This window comes from Notamacropus eugenii, chromosome 3, assembly GCF_028372415.1.
Source record: "Notamacropus eugenii isolate mMacEug1 chromosome 3, mMacEug1.pri_v2, whole genome shotgun sequence".
In the NCBI taxonomy this organism is placed as follows: domain Eukaryota; kingdom Metazoa; phylum Chordata; class Mammalia; order Diprotodontia; family Macropodidae; genus Notamacropus; species Notamacropus eugenii.
In genome coordinates this window covers 434,031,572-434,050,778 of record NC_092874.1, presented here as the reverse complement: position 1 = coordinate 434,050,778, position 19,207 = coordinate 434,031,572, and the positions used below count along the sequence as shown (strand labels likewise).

The window sequence follows — 19,207 nt, the reverse complement described above, 5'->3', positions numbered from 1 at the left end:
TAGCTGCCCCACAACAACAGAAAAGTAGATTTAGAACCAAATCAGAGATCATCTGGTTACCCCGATTGGTAACATGGGATACTGTATTATTGCTTGCATACACATAGAGTACTGTACTTGGGGTCAGGAAAACATGAGTTGAAATCTTGCCTCAGAGACTTACAAGCTGTGTGACCCTGGGCAAATCATTTCCCTTCTCTGTGCCTTCCTTATCTGTAAAATGAGGAGGTTGGACAAGATGATATGGAAAGTGTAGTCCATTTTAAGTCATCATATCCTCTCACGTACAAAACACAGGAAAAAAGGAGGGGAAGAAGGGGTGTCCCAAAGCCCTGCATCTGAAAAACAACTCCTTATAAGTGAGAGGCATTTTATCCGTGTTGTTATTGTTGGTTGAATTCAGCTCCAACAAATTATATACAATGTACAGTACACTTTTATAGACTGATCAAAATAGAACTTGGTTATATATGGGAAAAATAGTAATAATGTTAATGTATTAGAAGTTACTTAATAAGAAACAAATTCATTAAAAGTTTTCCTGAATTCTCAGTCATTTCCCACCTTTTCATCTTCCTGTATTATCTTAACCAAGAATTACATGTTGGGGTGGGGGAATGGGTCCCCTAAGTTTTCTCACAGATAAAAAGGCTAAGTGAGAAATCATTGGTTTAAGGCATGTGATTAAGGTCTGGAAGCAGAAGGGAATAAGCATTTATATGCCATTTATTTATATTTTATATACCACCAGGCACCACAGTAAGCACCTTACAAATGTTATCTCATTTGATCCTCACAAGAACTCCAGAAGTAGGTACAGTTGTTGTCCCATTTATAGGTGAGGAAATTGAAGCAGATAGAGGTTAAGTGACTTCCCCTGGATCACACAGTTAGGGTGTATCGAAGGTTGGATTTGAACTCAGGTTGTCTTCTGACTTCAGGCCCAGCATTCTAGCCACTGTACTATCTAACTGCCTCAGGGACAGGACTCTAAAGATCATCTCGTCCTACCTTCTTATTTTTCAGACAGAAGCACCAAGGTCCAGAGAAGTTATATTTCTTGTCCAGGGTCACACGGCTAAGATTCAAATCTCCACCTTCCATTCCCACTTCATCAGCAGTGAGTGATCTGCTCAGAATCACATAGCTACTCAGTGGCAAAGACAGGGTTCTAAGCCAGGACTGAACTTGAATTCCAAGCCTATGGATCTTTCACTGCCTCTGATAAATAGACAAAGATATTTTGCTAATTGCTTTCATCACCTTTATACTTGAGGTGAACCACAGACTTACCAGGGTATGGCTTAGTCAGTCTATTATGGAACAATTAAAATGCTTACCCTGAGGAAGCAGAGTCAGAATTTGGTAATTAACAGCTTTCTCATCTTCCCCAGGGCATCATTCAGAATATGAAATGTATTACAAAGAGAAATCATCTGAAAATGTACCCACTGTGCAGGAAGCCTTCAGGATTCTTAATCTCACTACAATATTTACAGACTCTTAAATTTTAGTGCTGGAAGAGAAACTAATTGTCACAGAATCCAACTGCTTCATTTTACAAATGAGGAAACTGAGGTCTGGAGAGAAATGATTTGTTCAAAGTCACACAAGTAGTATATAACAGAGCCAAGATTTGAATCCTAGCAGCTAAGTAGCACAGTAAGTAAAGCCCTGGGTCTGGAGTGAGGAAGACTTTAATTCAAATTCATTCTCAGATTTGTTGTGTGGTCCTAGGTGAGTCACTTAACCTCTGTTTGCTTTAGTTTCCTCATCTGTAAAGTGAAAAGAGTTCAGTCAAATAACCACTGGGATTTCTTCCAGATATAATATTTTAAGAATCTATATTTGCAGTTCAGTATTAAGCTTACAGACAGAGCCTCTTCCAATAAGGTTTGAAGACTTTAGAGTCATAATTCTTCAAAATGTATCAGCCCCAATGTTCCTTTTTCCCACTAGCACCAAATTGAAATAAGTGAAATAGAAGAGGGGTTATGTGTCATGGGGTTTGAAGTGATCAATGGTGTTACTGGAGCAGAAATCAGAGTCAGAGGAGGACCCTAAGAAAGATATTAGAGCAGAAGCTTTTAATGAAGGGGGAAAAACAACTAGCTAGGAGGCTGCTTCTTCTAAGTCAGGATTCATTCTTGGGGAGGACTTAGGAAAGTCCTGCATTTGTGCATTCAGTTTCTGTTTATATAAAAAAGGGCATCTAAACCAAGACATGAGAATAGTAGTATGTGCAGTTTGAGAAGAGAGTTTAGGATGCTTTTCTTCACGTCATCAAGACTTAAGTAGTTACAAAATTGTCTTTACATGTAATTGGGAAAAAGAATTTTAAAAGAAGAATAATATAACCAGTTTTGGCCAAGTGGACCTTGAAGAGAATTTAACTTGGAAGGGTCTGAAGCCTAAATTCTGTGTAAATGATAAAAAAAAATCACAGAATTTCAGAGCTGGAGGAGGACTCCAAGACTCTCTAGTCCAATGGGTACTTGAACAAGAGTTATCCTGACAAGTAGCCATCCAACCTTTGCTTAGATGAAGAAGGGCTTCCTGAGGCATCCTCTCAGCTTTTTAACAGCTCTAACTGGTACAAGCTTTTCCTTACACTGAACTTAAATTTAACTCTTTGAAACTTTTATCCAATTCAATTCAATAAATATTAATTAAGCCCTTACTATGTACCAGGCATTGTGCTAAGTGCTCGGAATACAAATAAGAAAAAAGGAAGACATCCCTTAACACAGTATCAGGCATATAGTAAGAGCTACATTCATGTTAGCTAATATTATTGTTATAGTTACTATTACCATTGTGATTCTGCCTCCTGGAGCTAAGCAGACGTCTCCTTTCTCCTCCATAGACACCTTCAAATTCTTATAGAGAGCTATCCCCACTTCTTCTCTTCTCCAGCCTAGACAATCCCACTTTTTTAATGAAACAAAACAAAAGAAGTCATTGTGTGATGTACCTCAGAGCATCTCTCTGCAACATGATGGAAAAGGCACTGGAGTTTAGCAGGAAGTCCTCGATTCACAGCCCAGTTATCCCTCTGACTATTACCTAATTTTGTCAAGTCACAACCTTTCTAAACTTGAGCTTCTTTGTAGGTAAAATGAAGGATTGGGCTGGAGAACTCCAAAGGTCCCTTTCAGGTATAAAAGAGCTATGATCGTATGAAAATTCATAAATTACAAATAATTCATAAATTCAGCTATGATCCTACAAAATGTATTTTGTTGTAATTAATGCCTCATACTAACTTTTGGTTAACCGAAATACCCCTAATCCTGACAATTTAGTCAATTCTATATTAACTTTGGGTGTTTTCTTGTATCCCAAGTCTCACTTTTGCACACACCTCCATTGTCCCTAATTGTCAGTTGAAGAATAAGCTACTTCAAGGATGGATGTCCCCTACAAGTGTTGTAGTATCATCCTAATGCCCATTAAATATAGACAGTTTGGAAAGGACTCATTTATGAGTAATGCTTCACTCCTGTTCTTAACATGTTCATGGGAATAAATAAAACTATTATTTTAGTAAGACATACCAAGGGGCCAAAACTACCACCATCATGTGTCAGGGTGTTTGTCTGATCATTTAAAGTCTTCAAGGAAATTTCTCCTGGGGTATGATAAAGGTGATCAAATCTCATCTGTGCCTATGACCTTATTCTCTCAGATCTTCTATCCCTTGGGTAACTGGTGGTAGTAAAGTTGTGTTTGTAAAGTGAAAAAGCCCTTGGCAATCCACTGAAAACCCAAGGAATTCTTTTCCTCTGGAATCCTAGAGGATCCTTATTGTCTATGTGACTTTAAACAAGTCATATTATCACTTGCGACTCAGTTTCCTTATTTGTAAAGTAAGAAGGTTGCAATAAACAAATAGTCAAAGGATATGACCGATTTTCAAAAGAAGAAATTCAAATAATCAACTGACAAATATAATAAAAGATAGAAAGGCTGTAGGAAGACAGCATACTAGTATATGGTTGATGTAGTTTTTATTTAGTCCAGCTATCATGTAAAAGTATTTCGAATAATACAAGTAAAGTGACTAAGCTGTATGCAGCCTTTTGTGGTTATATATGACTTAAGGAAGGCAAAGGCAAAGGTTAAGGATTTACTCTACTCGCCATCTGCAGATCTGCCTCCAAGGATCAAGATGCCCTTCTCAAGATATAAGCTCATCACTTCTGTTCTCATCACCATGCTGCTAATTCAAGCCTTGATACCACCTCCCTAAGCTTCCTCTCCTTTCTTCTTGAAGAAGGGAGGATGGAGTACCAAGCCTTCTTAACACCTTCCTTTATAAAATGCTGAACTTGGACTTTCAGCTCACTTCACTTTATATCTGCAGTTCTGCCTAGTTTCATCTCCAAGAAACAAGATGCCTCTTTGCAGGCTGCCCCTTGGCATCCAACTTTATTTGTGTATTTTCTTTTCTATTTTCTGTAAGTTCCCTGAAGGCAAAGATTGTATTTCTCCTATGTTTATCCCCAATACTTAGAACAATGCTTGGTACATTTTTGTTGCTTTCAATCATTTCAGTCATGTCCAAATTCTAGTGACCCTATTTGGGTTTTGTTGTCAAAGATAGTGGAGTAGTTTGCCATTTCCTTCGCTAGCCCATTTTACAGATGAGGAAACTGAGGCAAATAGGGTGAAGTGACTTGGAATAAATGTTTATTGAACTGAATAATATTGAATATACCAAAATATTTAGAGCAACACTTTTTTGTCACAGAAAAGAAATGGAAGTTAAGTGGGTATCCATCTTACAGCATGACAAACTGTGGTATATGAATACAATGGAATATTATTATGCCATAAGAAATTATTAAAATGAAGGATTTGGAGAAACAAGAGAAGATTGCATGAACTGATACAAAGTGAAGTAAGAAGAACCAGAAGAATAGTACACATAGTGATTACAGTAACACAAAGGAAAACAACATTAAAAGAAACTGAACTCAGATTAAGAAGAACTTCCCTGGATAGAGAAGTATTGGGCTGTAGGAGTGAAATAGCTCATATACGATCAAACATGATTCTTCTATGGCCAAGTTTTTGCTTAACAGTTTTTCTGTTGCAAAGTGGGAAATGTTTATGTTGGGAAAAGGTTCATGTTGGGAAATGATTATGGAGGAAAAGAAGAGGCATCAATAAAGCTTAAAATAAAGGGGTTGGATTAGATAGGTCTTTTCCAACTCTAAATCTTATGAGTCAGATGGAACCTCTTGGATCCTGTGGTTCTCACTCATCATAGGAAACAACTATCCAAATGGGTTGGGTTGCTAAGGGGGTCTTTCCTTGCCATGACTGAGTTAGGCATGTGGATCATCACAGAAGATATCCTTCTGGGTCCTGAGACCAGACTAAAACATAGTAAAGGCTGAAAATGAACAAGGTCATCTTTGAGGACGAGAACCAAGTGATGTAAAGGTAGTGCTTTCCAAACAGAAGCCCACCATGCCTATCCATCTCTCTTCAACCTCTAGGAAGAGACATTAGGTAACTGGGGATTGTGTGGCCCATCTCACATAGTAATGTGTGCATGTGGGAGCAGGGAGGGGGCTATGCACCTTGCAGATAGGGAGATCAACCTCACTGTCAGTCATGGTGCTCCTGCTCCTGGATGATTTGGCAGTGCTGAGCTGGGGGGCCTCTTGGGGAGGAAAGCATCATGTAGAGAGTTCATGGTGCTTTGGCTGGACTGGGCTGGGCCTGGATCCTGGATCTTTTCTGAGGTGATTGCTTCGGTGTTCACAATTCGCTGTATGGGTTCCATAAGTTTAGATGTTGAAAAAAAATGTTGAGAAAATTTTTGAAAAAAAAAACCACATCTGTTGCAATTCAACAGCTCTTGAGAAGGCCCTTGAGGAGTTGAGAGCTCCTTGGATTATTTGTCTTTTCTTCTGATAAAATTATGGAACATCTTTCTCCTATCTCCATCCCTACTGACCCACCTGCCCTCTGCTCCAAAGACAGCCAACACTGGCACATTGCATGTCTTCAGCTCCCTGTAGACCTGGCTCCATGCTGCACGGCACCACTGCCTCCTCATCGAGGAGATCAGCTGGGCACATGTTCATCACTGGCAAGGGCTGGCAGATCCCCACCTCCCACCACCCTAGCACTGCTTCAGGTCACTGGCAATCCACCACTCCTTCTGCTCACAACTTGTCTCTCCTCCCTCCACAGTGATATTGGCTGTACATGTGGATGGAACCTCACCCAGGTCGACTGACAACAAAAGTATTCCAGGTAACTGAAGAGGGAGCTCAGTGGGGCAGTATGTGGGAGGCTGCAGGAAGATGATGCAGATTTTGAAGTCAGAGGATCTTGGTTCAAATCTCTGTTCTACCTCTTGCTACTGTGCCATGTTCTCCAGGTCGTTTGACCTTTGTTTTTCTCATCTACAAAACAAGGAACTTGAACTAAATGAAATCCAAAGTCCCTCCCAGCTCTAAATCTGTGCTGTTTAGAAGCCATTCTGTCTGTCTTCTGTTTATAGGCAAAAATATATCCCTAAGTAAATAATAGGGATAACTGAATATTTAGCTAGCGTTTTAAGGTTTTCAAAAGGTTTCACAGTAATCTTATTTAGAACTCTGGTTAAGTTCATGGATTGCCTTCCCCAGCTTCCCAGCTGATGCAAACTCAAGATGGGGAAAAAAGAAACCATAGTACAATATAATATATCATAACATAATATAATATCACATAATGTAATATAATAGTGTAATGTAACAATATAACATAATTAATATAAATCTAAGTCAAACTACCTTAAATATCTATGCAGACAACTAGGTGGGTGGTATAGTGAATGGCATGCTGGACTTGGAATCAGGAAGACTTGTGTTCAAATCCTGCCTTACACTTAAGAGCTGGGAATCTACAGGCAAGTCACATAATCTCTCTCCATCTCACTTTCTTCATCTGTAAAATGGGGATGAGAGTGCCTCCCAGGGCTGTTGTGCATATCAGATGAGGTCAGTCAAGTCCAGAAGTATTTGCTGAGCACCTGCTGTCCAGGCACTGAGCTAAGCACTAAGGTACTATATGCAAAATATTTTGCAAACCTTAACGTGCTATATAAATACTAGCTACTATTATTAGGCTACCAATACCCCTTCTTATGCATTAAATCACAAAATATCATCATTTGGTGAAGCAGAAAGATTTCTGGGTTTGGCGTTGGGAGACATAGATTAAAGTTCTGGGCCATACACTTCCTAGCTATATGACCATGAGCAAGCTCTTTAATATCTCAGTTTCCTCAACTGTAAAATGGAAATAAGAGTATTAGTATTATCTATCTCACGGAGGTATACTATAGCAAAATGTTTTGTAAAACTTAGAGTGGTCTGCCAGTGGGGGTTATCCTATGTAAACAGACATGCTGGATGTCAGAGAAAAAGGAGTCAAATCTTCTTGAGCTAATCTATGGTCAACAAGTTAGTTTTGGGACTGAAATCATCTCAAATTCTATATACGTCATGTGAGCTTTGAAGAACAATCATTTTTCTTCCATCTTCCAGTCGGGAAGAATTTGGGAAGGAAAAGATGTAGAATGACAACTCCACTAAATCACAAATTTGCATTTTCTAGGAGCTGAGGCCCACTTCCAGGACTCTTGTGCCCTGATCATACTCATCATTCCCTCTCCTGCATTGATCTCAGCAAATTTTTGACTCCCTAGTTGGGCAATTGAGGGCTGCAAAGCTGCTGTCCACGTGGACTGGGGCTGATATTTCCCGTCCATCTGCCAGGGCCTCCCCATCCAAACCCAGAGACATGGCGACCAATGGGACCAAGATTGCAGATGGGCAGATTTCCACTGAGGTCAGTGAGGCCTCCATCACCAACGACAAGCCCAAAACATTGGTGGTGAAAGTACAGAAGAAGAAATCAACAGACCTTCCTGACCGAGACACCTGGAAAGGCCGATTTGACTTCCTCATGTCCTGTGTGGGCTATGCTATAGGACTGGGGAATGTGTGGCGCTTTCCCTATCTTTGTGGAAAGAATGGTGGTGGTATGTGATCATAGTCTGTCTCAAATTCCTAGAGAGTGGGGAGAAGAGAACAGTAGACAGCTCAGTCATATTCCTCAAAAATCTAAAAAGGACAAAAAAAGAGACAAGGAATTGTCTTTTGGAAGAAAAGTCTGGGTTCTTGTCCCAGCTTGTCCACTATGTGGCCTTTAGTAGAAATCTATAAAAAATGTCCCATTTGCTGCCTTGTTGCTTTTATACCAGATAGACTCCTCAAATGGTGAAATGAAATAGTGTTCTGGAAAGAATTCCAGTTTTGAAGGTGGATAACCTCACTTTAAACCCTAGTTTTGCCACATATGACTTACACAAGGGACTTCATTCTCTGGACCTCAGTTTCCTCATCTGCAAAGTAAGAGAATTAAACTGTAGTGGGGTTGGGAGTTGTTAACCTGGGGTCTATGAACTCAACTTTCAAATATATTTATTTATAATTACACTTCAAAATAATCAATTTTATTTGTTATCCTCTGTATTTTATGTAACGACATTATTCTGAAAAGGGATGCATAGAGTTCCCTTTATAGTCAAAGAGGTCCATGAAGTGCACATACACACACACACACACACACACACACACACACACATACACAGTTATAATGCACATAGGAGATTAAACACCATCGTTTCCTTTCTTAAACAGCTTTCACTATTCTTATTAAAATCCTAGTTTGGTGCCTTGTGATTTAGAGAGGATCCTAGCTAGGCTTTCAACAGCTATGTCAATGGAATGTAAGTTCCACGGATCTTACCAAAATTTTAAGGCTTTGTGTATGGACTCAGCAGGTGTAGTACAAAAGCCAGCCTGGCCAAGTTCAGAGAAGCTCATCATATGAAGTCTAGCCACAGAAGGGGGTGGGAGTTAAATTTTTGGCCCCAACAACTCACAAAAACCATCTGTTCAGTGAAGAACACATCCACAGGGAAGAAATCACAAAACCTTGAAAGACTGCAGGAAGTTTTCCCTCCCCACTAGTGTCCTCCCCCTCCCCTGCCCCAGGGCTTCCTTTGATTTTTCCACTTTACTACTGGGCTAATGGCTGTGTCCTGCCCAGTCAGTGGTCTTCCTAGGGCCTTGGTGCCTACTGCCTTTCTTCTCTCTTCCCTTCAGGGGCATTTCTGATCCCTTACTTCCTAACTCTCATCTTTGCTGGAGTCCCTCTCTTCCTTCTGGAGTGTTCCTTGGGCCAGTACACATCGATTGGAGGCCTTGGGGTTTGGAAGCTTGCTCCAATGTTCAAGGGTAAGTTGAGGGAAAGTGGAAACTTTGTGATTATTGAAGAGGATGTGCCTTAAGCTCCAACTTCAGACCCTAGGGGTGAGCAGGTGGCCTTGTTTAAAGGCCTAGGGCTTGCTTGGAGAGGCAGTGAAGTGGTAAAAAGCACCCATTGGCCCATGAGTCGGTATACATGGGGTCTGGCCCTGCTGGTTGTATGACCTTGGGCAAGGTAACTCTACTTCCATGGACTTAAGTTTCTTCATCTCTGAGCTTCCTTCCAGAGCTAACATTCTATTAGAATTTATTCATTTAGCAACTACTTAGCAAGCACCTACTATCTCTGCATATTAGTCATTCCACAAACACTTACCAAGGACCTATTGCATGCAGGGCAGTGGTCTAGGGCTAGAGAACAACATTTGGGTAAGACTCAAATTCTACCTCTCCAAATGAATTGTAAGCTCTTTAAAGGAAGGAGCCCTGTCCTGCATGCCATTTCATCCTCTATAAGTTCATGCACATAGTGAATACTGGAGAAATACTTATGTGAGTACTAATGCTGCCCTAGGTGTGTCCATAACCTTCATGCTAGCTCTTCTTTCTTTGCCAGGTGTAGGACTGGCTGCTGCTGTGTTATCCTTTTGGCTCAATATTTACTACATTGTCATAATCTCATGGGCCATCTATTACCTGTACAACTCGTTTACCACAGTAAGTACCTCCTCTCCCCATCCTTTTGCTCTGCATCAGGAAATGGCTCCCATCTGGGTAGGGTTATGGGTCTCAACAATAAAAAAACTAAGAAGCTCACACAGTTTGTGTTCAGCCTCCCTCCTAACACCCAGCCACACATGCACACATACATGCAGTCTCTATTTCTTCAATTTCAGTGTTTTCTCTACATAAGTTGCTTCATACAAATTGCCCTCCTAGTCAGTCAAAAGCAATAATTTTTAAAATATATTTTAATGACTATATTTTATTTTCACATCATCTAAATTTCCTCCAGTTCTTTTAGAAAAAACATTCTGTATAACAAATTTCTTTTAAAAGACAATGAGGCATAAGGAGTGAAAATTGGACAAGCCAGCCAATGAGAATGAGGGCATCTCAATCCTGCTGCCACCACTATCAATTAGATTCTATCAGACCCTTCAGTTATCAAAACCCCAAAACCTCTCTCTCTCTCTCTCTCTCTCTCTCTCTCTCTCTCTCTCTCTCTCTCTCTCTCTCTCTCTCTCTCTCTCTCTCTCTCCCCCCCCCTCTCTCTCTCTCTCCCTCTCCCTCTCCCTCTCCCTCTCTCCCCTCTCGTCTGTGTCTCTCTTCCCATCTCTCTGTGTGTCTCTATCTCTGTCACACACACGCACACACATACGCACACACATACACACACACATACACACACACACACACACACGCATTTTGATAGCACCACCTTCAGGTCCTCCATTATATACTGAGGTCACTCAAATTCTAAAGACCTCTAAAGAGTAGCCAATCATAACTCTGGGTTTCCCTTCTTAGAAAGGACCTATACCCAAGCCCCACTGCCTACAAAATTTGCCTGCTGCAGACAATTGAGGCAGAAATCACCCCAGAGAGTAAAAGAATTACAATTAGTGACCAAAATGCCTATGATATACCATCTGGGGCAGGTATAGAACCTGGTCTAGTCACTCTTGGGGGAGACAATCTATCTCCCATGCAAAACCAAATCATGATGGAACAGTTCATTCTGGTTGGCTGGATCTCTTTCCCACGGGTCCTGCCATTGTCTCCTTAAGCAGTGACCTTGTCAAGACACTCAGTTGGGGCCCAGGCAAGACTCTGACCAGTATAAATGCTAATCCTCCTCATAGCCTCAGCCTTGGCCTTGAGGAGCAGAATGTGAGAGTGGTTGCCCCAGCTTCCCCCCTCCCCACTTTGCCTGACCCTTACTGCAAGCTCTCTCCATGTGACTCCTATTAAGTTTCTGGCCTGATTGTATCTCCATAGACACTTCCCTGGAGACATTGTGAAAATTCCTGGAACACAGATCGCTGCTTCTCCAACTACAGCATCGCAAACACCACCAACATGACCAGTGCTGTGGTGGAATTCTGGGAGTAAGTCTGGAGCTTCCCTTCTCTCCTCAAATTAAAGGACTGTACACCAAGAGTCCAAGTCAGATAGCTAAAAGAGGCTGTAGATCATAGGATAACGTATTTAAATCTAGAAGGGATCTTTGAGGCCATCATATCCAGCATGTTCATTTTATAGGTGAAAAAATCAAAGCCCCAGTGACTTGTCCAAGGTCACATAGGCAATTAGTGGCAATGGTGGGCTTTGGATGCAGATCCTCTGACTTTAAATCCAGTGTTCTCAACATGCTAATCTCTCTACACTCAGAAAAAGACTGCCTTCTCCTCCATCCAACAGCAGTTAGTAAGCACCTACTGTGGGGGGGGGGGTACCATAATGGGCACCAGGGATAAAAAGACGAAACAAAAAACTATATCTGCACTCAAGAAACTTACACTCGACTGGGGGTGAGGGTGGGGGTAGGAGGAATAAAGCATGCAAACAGATAGGTATGTGAGAAAGGGGAGAAAGTGCTGATGATATTCCAGGGATATTAGGAAAGACTTCTAGTAGGATATAGCACATGCAGTGAATCTTGAAGTAAGCCAAGATATCTAAGAGTCAGAAGTAAGAAGAGAGTATATTCCCTTTTTGGAAGGATCTGTCAGAGCCTGTCCATCTCCAACTTGGGGGAAAGCTGTGCAAAGATGTGGAGGTGGGAAATGGGAATGGCAAGTTGGTTTATTGAAGTGGAGCACAGATTGTGTAAAGGGGTGCGACATGAACTAATTATGAAAGGGCAGACTGGAGACACATCATGAAATGCTAATCTGAAGACTTTTTGTCCCAGTAATAATAGGAAACCTCTGAAGGTTATTAGGCAGGGGTTTGATAAGATCAGAAGTGTTTTAGAAAAATCATGTTGGAAACTGACCTCAGACACTTCTTAGCTATGTTACCCTGGGCAAGTCACTTAACTTTGTTTAGCTTGGTTTCCTCATCTGTAAAATGAGCTGGAAAAGGAAATGGCAAACCACTCCAGTATCTTTTCCAAGAAAGCCCCAAATGGGGTCATGAAGAATCAGACACAACTGAAACAACTGAACGACAAAATGTGGAGGTGGGACTGGAGATAGTAGAGCTTGGAAGCCAAGAGTTCTATTAGAAAGTTATTGCTGTAGGCTAGTTGAGACCTGCACCAGGATGGTTGCCAAGGAAATGGATGGAAGATATATGATTATGGGAGAACTAATATGAACAGATTACTTATTGGACATAGGATGTGAAGGACACGGAAGTCAAGGTTGCAAACCTAACTAACAGGAAGGATGATGATGCTTGTAACACAAAATTGTAACATTTGGAGAAGGTAGGTTTAAGATAATGAGCTCTGTTTTGGACAAGTTGAGTTTGAGATACCTACGGAATCCCATTTAGAGATGTCCAACAGGCAGTTGATGAAGAGGAATGGGAGTTCAGGAGAAAGAGATTGAGATCAGACCCTAGATTTCAGAGTCATCTTGGTCATTGAAACCATGGAAGCTAAGGAGAAATTCAGTCAACCAATCAAGCAAACAAATATTTGTGTTCCAGGCACTGTGCTTGGCACTAAGGATGCAAAGACCAAAAATATTAAACAGACCTTGCCCTGAAGTAGCTAAAATTGTAATAGGAGAGACATCATGTCTGTATATAAATATAAGCAAAAGAGATGTAAAGTACTAGGGTTGGTGGTGGGGGTGGTTCAGCGCTGGTTAGCAGTTGGGATTTATCAGGGAAGGTCTCATAAGAACAGAAGAGAGAGAGAGAGAGAGAGAGAGAGAGAGAGAGAGAGAGAGAGAGAGAGAGAGAGAGAGAGAGAGAAGGATAGCAGGCCAAAGACAATAGAAGGAGAGGAGTTGGATGATGATCCACCAAAGGGGACTGAAAAGGAATAATCAAATAGGAGAACTAAGAGAGAAGTGTCTTGCCAATGACCTAATCAACAGTTCTAACCCCCTCCTCCATCCTATTTCTTCCTAATTCTAATCTCCCTTTCTCATCTCCCTCTTCCTCACTTCCAACTCTTTTGCCCATCTCCCCTCTGTCATAGGGGCTCCAGCTAAACCTAACAGAGATTTTTCTTTCTTGTCCCCCACCACCTTCCCAAGGCGCAACATGCATCAGATGACGGATGGATTGGAGAAGCCAGGGCAGATTCGATGGCCACTCGCTATCACCCTGGCCATTGCCTGGATCTTGGTGTATTTTTGTATCTGGAAAGGTGTTGGCTGGACTGGAAAGGTAAGTTGTGCATGCTCTAGATGGAGGAAAGTATCTCTTATGGGCTTTGCAGGTTCCTACACTGGGTGATTAGTTAGACTACAGGGCCACAGGTCCTTTTCAAGTCTAGGATTCTCAAGTGGTGTGTGCCCTCAAAGCCAAAAGACAGAGACATAAAACTAACTTTATCAGTACTTTCCAGGTGTGATTCTCCTGATTTTGCTAAAATCTAGAACATTCTTTCATGGACTTCCTTTCTTCCCAAACTGGTATATTTCTCTAAAAAATGGATTGGTTTTTTTGAACATACCTCCAAAAGGACCCTTCCAACCTGGGCTAGCCAAGTCCACAATACAGGTAGCTGTGTATCTAAGGATTCATTCAGGTTTTAAGCTTAGATGTGTTACTTTTGAAAAGTAATGGAGCAGGAAGAGGGGATGAAACTTCTAGCGGATTTAGGGTCAGAAGATATGGTTTTATTTTTTTTATTTGGGGGGGAGGGTTTAGGGTCACACAACTAGTATATGTCTGAGGTCAAATGAACTCAGGTCCTCTTGACTCCAGGGTCATTGCTCTATCTACTGTACCACCTACCTGCCCCTCAGATGATGTGGTTTTAAAATCCAAATTCTGCCAACTGCTACTATATAATCTTTGGCAAATTATATAATGTCTCTGGTCTCTGTTTCCTCATCTGTAAAATAGAGGGTTTGGAATAGATGATTGCTGATAATCCTTCTACCTCCAAATCATCAAAACTATGAAACAATACAGTTTCAAATACTGTCTCAAACACGTGTGATTTGTCTGACCCTAAGTAAATCATTTAACATCTTTGTGCCTTAGTTTCCTAATCTATAAAATGAGGGCTGTGATATCAGTGGGCTCTAAGGTCACTTCAAGTTCTAAATCTAAATCTTAAGACCTGAGAATGGCCTTAGACATAAGTTATTCACCTCCCCTGTACCCCAGAATGGTACAATGGTCACTGGCTCAGGAGTCAGAGAATGTGATTTTAAATACTGTCTCTGATGCTTATTATCTATATGATCTTGGGCAAAAGTCATTTAACCTTGAAAGGAGTTGAGCTGGATAACTTCTGAGGGATCTTCCACCTCTAACTATGATCCTATTATCCATCAGGTCTCTGCCAGTTCTAAATCTTTAAAACTAGGAAACATCACAGTTTCCAAGGAAAGCCTTGAATATAAAAACAGTCCAGGTGTCCCAGAAATACATAATTCAGTTAGACTCTATTTCCTAACCTGTAGATGACTACCTGGGAGGAATCATGGGATTATGGAATCTCAGAGCTGAAAGGAACCTTAGATATCATTCATTCCAACCTGCCACATTTGAGGAAATCGAGACCCCTAAAAGAGGAAGTGATTGTCCAAGGTCATACAGTGAGTGAGTTAGGGGTAGAGCTGGGTCTAGAATCCAGGTCTTCCAACTCCGTCAAGTCTTCCTTACTTCATCCTTCCTTTTGCTCAGTTGTATGTCCTTGATACCCCTCAGTATGCTTCTCTAAAGAGGCTGACCTTGAGTGGCTGGATTAACCAGTGAGACAGCTGTAGGTTAGTAGATCCAGAACTATCAAGTGTCTATCCATTGACATAATCAAGCCAGTCAGATGTCTGTGGACCTTCTCCTTATCTATTTCAGAAGCCTCAAACCCAACAAGGATCTAAAGGATAAGCTTCCCTTCAATAAAGAAAAAGTAACCCAAACCTAAATAGGCAAGGGGATCAGTGTGTGTTGTACTCACTGAAAATGGTGAGTGCACCATTGGACAAGGTTTGCTCCTCTATGGGCATGTTGTAGTTTATCCTTCATTCTTAAAGAGAACTATAACATGAGGGAGGTCATGCCATGAAATGCAAGTGAATTAGATTTAAATGAGGAAGAGCTGTGCAAAGTCACCAGCCCTGCGTAGAATAGTAATAGAGGGAGAAGAAACTGACCCACTGAACAAATCCTCCCAGGAGCACTCTGATTCCTGGAAAGGGCAGGGTGAGATATTCAGGTTACTCATATATCCCACTCCCCTCCCTGAGCCAGACCCTCCAATTCCACATGGCTTAGCATGCTCATCCATCCTAGCGAAAGGCCATAGATTCTCTCCCCTAAGAGTGAAACTGGCAAAAAGGTGGAGCTGCCCTGAAGGAATGTCCACCCATGAACCGTCCTGCATGGTGAGAAAGGAGGAAGCTGCTCAGTACAGGCAGTGATGGGGTAACGAGTACAGGTCAGCCTTAATGAATTCTGCTCTCAGACCTCACCATAGCTAATAAAAAGCTTCATTCTCCCAGGATTGTGGGAGCTACAAGTCTAATTAAGCTACCAAATGAGGTGGCCTAATTTCATGACAGCTTCTATTATGGAAACAGATTAACTTTGCCAAGGCCAACTTCCCCATTGCCCCTGGTAGTTCTTGCTCTTTCCAGTGATAGCTAAAAGTGAGGGCCCACCTCTTTGGCTTATCACGAATTCGTCTAAGTGGCCAACAGAGAGTGAGAGGGAGATGACCAGCTTCAAGGAGAGAAAGACATGCTCCCAACTAGTATCTGTCTTTGAGGCCATCTTTGGTCCTGCAACCATATAATCATTGCTCTAGAGCCAAAAGGGACCTTATAGGCCTCAGGAGGCCAATCCCTTAATTTTACAGATGTGGAAACTGAGGACTAACAAGATGAAATGACTGGTCTGAGATCACGCATGTATTGAATGTCAGAGGCAAAATTTGAATCCAGATCCTCTGTCTCTGAAGTCAGTGTTCTTTCTACTGTACCATGCTGCCTCCCCATAGTGGGGGCTGCCTTTCATTTCCTGGAGAAAGAGAGAAGGCTCCATCACCTCCAGCCCAAGGCTAACGCTGAGGTATGGCCTAGCTAGGAATGGAGTCATTGAGTTAATCACTTAGTCAGCCAACACAAACACTGATGCCTGCAATAGAGTATGGAAAAGTATGAGCCCCTGCCCTCAAGGAGTTTATACTGTAATTCATAACCAGTGAATAATTAATTGCAATAAGATTGTTGGTGCCACAGTTCATGGGACCATAGAGTTTGAGAGTTGGAAAGAACTTAGACACCCTTCTTTTATAGACAATGACCTGAAATTCAGAATTATTCATTGACTTGTCTCAAAGTCACATACATAGTGACTAATTGAGATTCTGTTCAACCCAAATCCACTGACCCAATTCCAGCACTCTTTCTACACTCCTCTGCCTCCAGTGTAGACTGGAAGCATAGATTATTAGACTGGTTCTAATGTACTAAATTCTAATATACTACTTTGCTTCCTAACCCACAAAGACTTCCTAGAGGAAGCTTGAGGCAGGTTCTGAAGAATGAATAGGATGTGGGTAGAATTTACTCAGGTGAAGAATAAAGAGAAGGGCTTGCCAGGTCAGAGAACAGCATGGACAGAAGAAGCAGGTAAGCTCATAGTTCTGTCTATTTATGAGAAAAGTGGACAATTGAGGAGACCCACATTACTAGGAGAGAGGATTCATGTAGCAGAGTAGTGTTAAGGGAGCCTTGCCTGACACAGTCTTTCCTCCTAATAGGTGGTCTACTTCTCTGCCACGTACCCATACATCATGCTCATCATTCTGTTCTTCCGAGGAGTGACGCTGCCTGGAGCCAGAGAGGGCATCCTTTTCTACATCACTCCCAACTTTGGCAAACTGTCTGACTCAGAGGTGAGCCTATTGGTTCCCTTATCCTAGGTCAGGTGCCTTCCTACTCTGCATGTAGGACTTTTGGGTCCCAGAGTGGCAAGGTCTAGCTGTAAGGTTGGCAACACAAGACAAGCCCATGCCAATATTCATGGGACTTTCATCTGCTCAATAGGTGTGGCTGGATGCAGCAACTCAGATCTTCTTCTCCTATGGTCTGGGTCTTGGATCCCTTATTGCCCTGGGGAGTTATAACCCATTCCACAACAATGTCTATAGGTAGGTAGGAAGAGCCCTTCCCTTAGTGCTTGTCTTTCTCTCTCATACAGTCTCCTTTCTCTAACTTCTCTCTTTCCTCATTCCCTCACTTTCCCCTTGTCTTCTCTCTCTCTTCCTCCCTCCCTCTCTCTTCTCTCTTTCTCATTCTTCCTCTCTTTATGTCTCTGTCTCTGTCTCTATCTCTCTGTCTGTCTCTGTCTGTCTCTGTCTCTTCCTCTCATACCCCAGCCTGCCTCTCTGATTTCTCCCTATCTTCATCATCCCCCTTGAATCTCTCTCCCTCTTTTGTTACATTTTCTTTCTGACATTTTCACCTATCTGTAGCCATTTCCTCTAGCCATTCTCTTTCTAGTCCTTACTTTCTTCTCACCCCTCTCCAATTCCATCCCCTCTCTAGCTCTATATTCGTCTTTACCTCATCCCCTCAATAATTCCATATAATTTCTATATTCACCCTTTCTTTCACCCCTCTTTGACTCCATCCTTTATCTGTCATCTCCCCACCCTCCTCCATCTCTGTCTTCTTTCTCTGACTCCTTTCTGATCCCATCCTCTCACTATCTCTGCTTCTTTCTTTGAGTCCTTTTATTCCCAGATTCTTCCATCTACCTATCTTCAATCTGTCTCTGATACCATCCCCTTACAGTCATCATCTCTGACTCTGCTATCTCCCTGTCCTCTATGACCCTTGTTTCCAACTCAGTTTTCTCCCTTCTCTTGTCACTACCTTCTCCCTATAACTCCCTTTACTCTCTTGCTTTCAGAGACTCCATCATTGTTTGCTGTATCAATTCCTGCACCAGCATGTTTGCTGGCTTTGTCATCTTCTCCATTGTGGGCTTTATGGCAAATGTGACCAAGAGACCAATTGCTGATGTTGCAGCTTCAGGTCAGGTACCATGTCCTAACTCCCATGTTTCCCTGGCAACTCCTACGCTCAGACTTGAATGAAGGAAAACTCACTTGAAAAGGCATTATAGAATGAAGTTAATCTCTGGCTCTAGTCTGGTCTGGTCCTAGGCTCTCTGGGAAGAAGAAGACTTAGTCTCTTCCCTCTAGAAAATCAGAATGTCATCAAATGTCATGATCTCATAGAGATAGAGGGGACCATCAAGATTATCTAGATCACAAGTGAGGAATCTGAGATTTTAATAGATGAAGTGACTTCGTGTCAGGTTCTCCAGTGATAGAGCTGGACCAAAACATGGTCTCCTGACTCTCAGAAATTTAACATCCTTTTCACCGCACAATGTTGCCTCAAACTTAGACACACAGGGGTCCAGGACAAAAACCATCAGTAACAACTTCACTGGTCAAGTGTTTAAATCTATTGGACTGGACTGAGAATCCTTCCCACCCTTTACCAATACTTTATTTCCCAAGAAAAATGACTCAAGGAAAATCAGCTAATTACATAGTAGCATCATACAATCTAAGAACTGTCATCTAATCCAACCCTTAACATAAAGAGCAAATGGTTTCCACAACATCTTCTTTAATGATATTTTATTTTCCACTGATTACATGTTAAAATTATTTTAACATTTTTAAAGTTTTTAGTTCCAAAATCCCTCCCTCCTTCTCTCCCCTCCCCACTCCCTGAGATGGTAAGAAATATGATATAGACTATATA

At 41.7% G+C, this 19,207-nt stretch overlaps 1 protein-coding gene across 2 annotated transcripts in view; it reads left to right on the top strand.

The window, feature by feature from the left end:
- The window catches only part of SLC6A1 (solute carrier family 6 member 1), a 61,580-nt gene that overhangs the window by 27,612 nt on the left and 14,761 nt on the right, over positions 1-19,207 (top strand). For both annotated transcript variants that reach the window (XM_072598486.1, XM_072598484.1), the window contains exons 2-10: positions 6,211-6,273; positions 7,624-8,050; positions 9,180-9,311; positions 9,898-9,998; positions 11,283-11,392; positions 13,499-13,631; positions 17,185-17,319; positions 17,471-17,574; positions 18,339-18,463. In XM_072598486.1, the coding sequence (XP_072454587.1) occupies positions 7,810-8,050; positions 9,180-9,311; positions 9,898-9,998; positions 11,283-11,392; positions 13,499-13,631; positions 17,185-17,319; positions 17,471-17,574; positions 18,339-18,463 (1,081 nt within the window). In that variant the 5' untranslated portion in view covers positions 6,211-6,273; positions 7,624-7,809. The remainder of the gene's footprint in view (positions 1-6,210; positions 6,274-7,623; positions 8,051-9,179; positions 9,312-9,897; positions 9,999-11,282; positions 11,393-13,498; positions 13,632-17,184; positions 17,320-17,470; positions 17,575-18,338; positions 18,464-19,207) is intronic.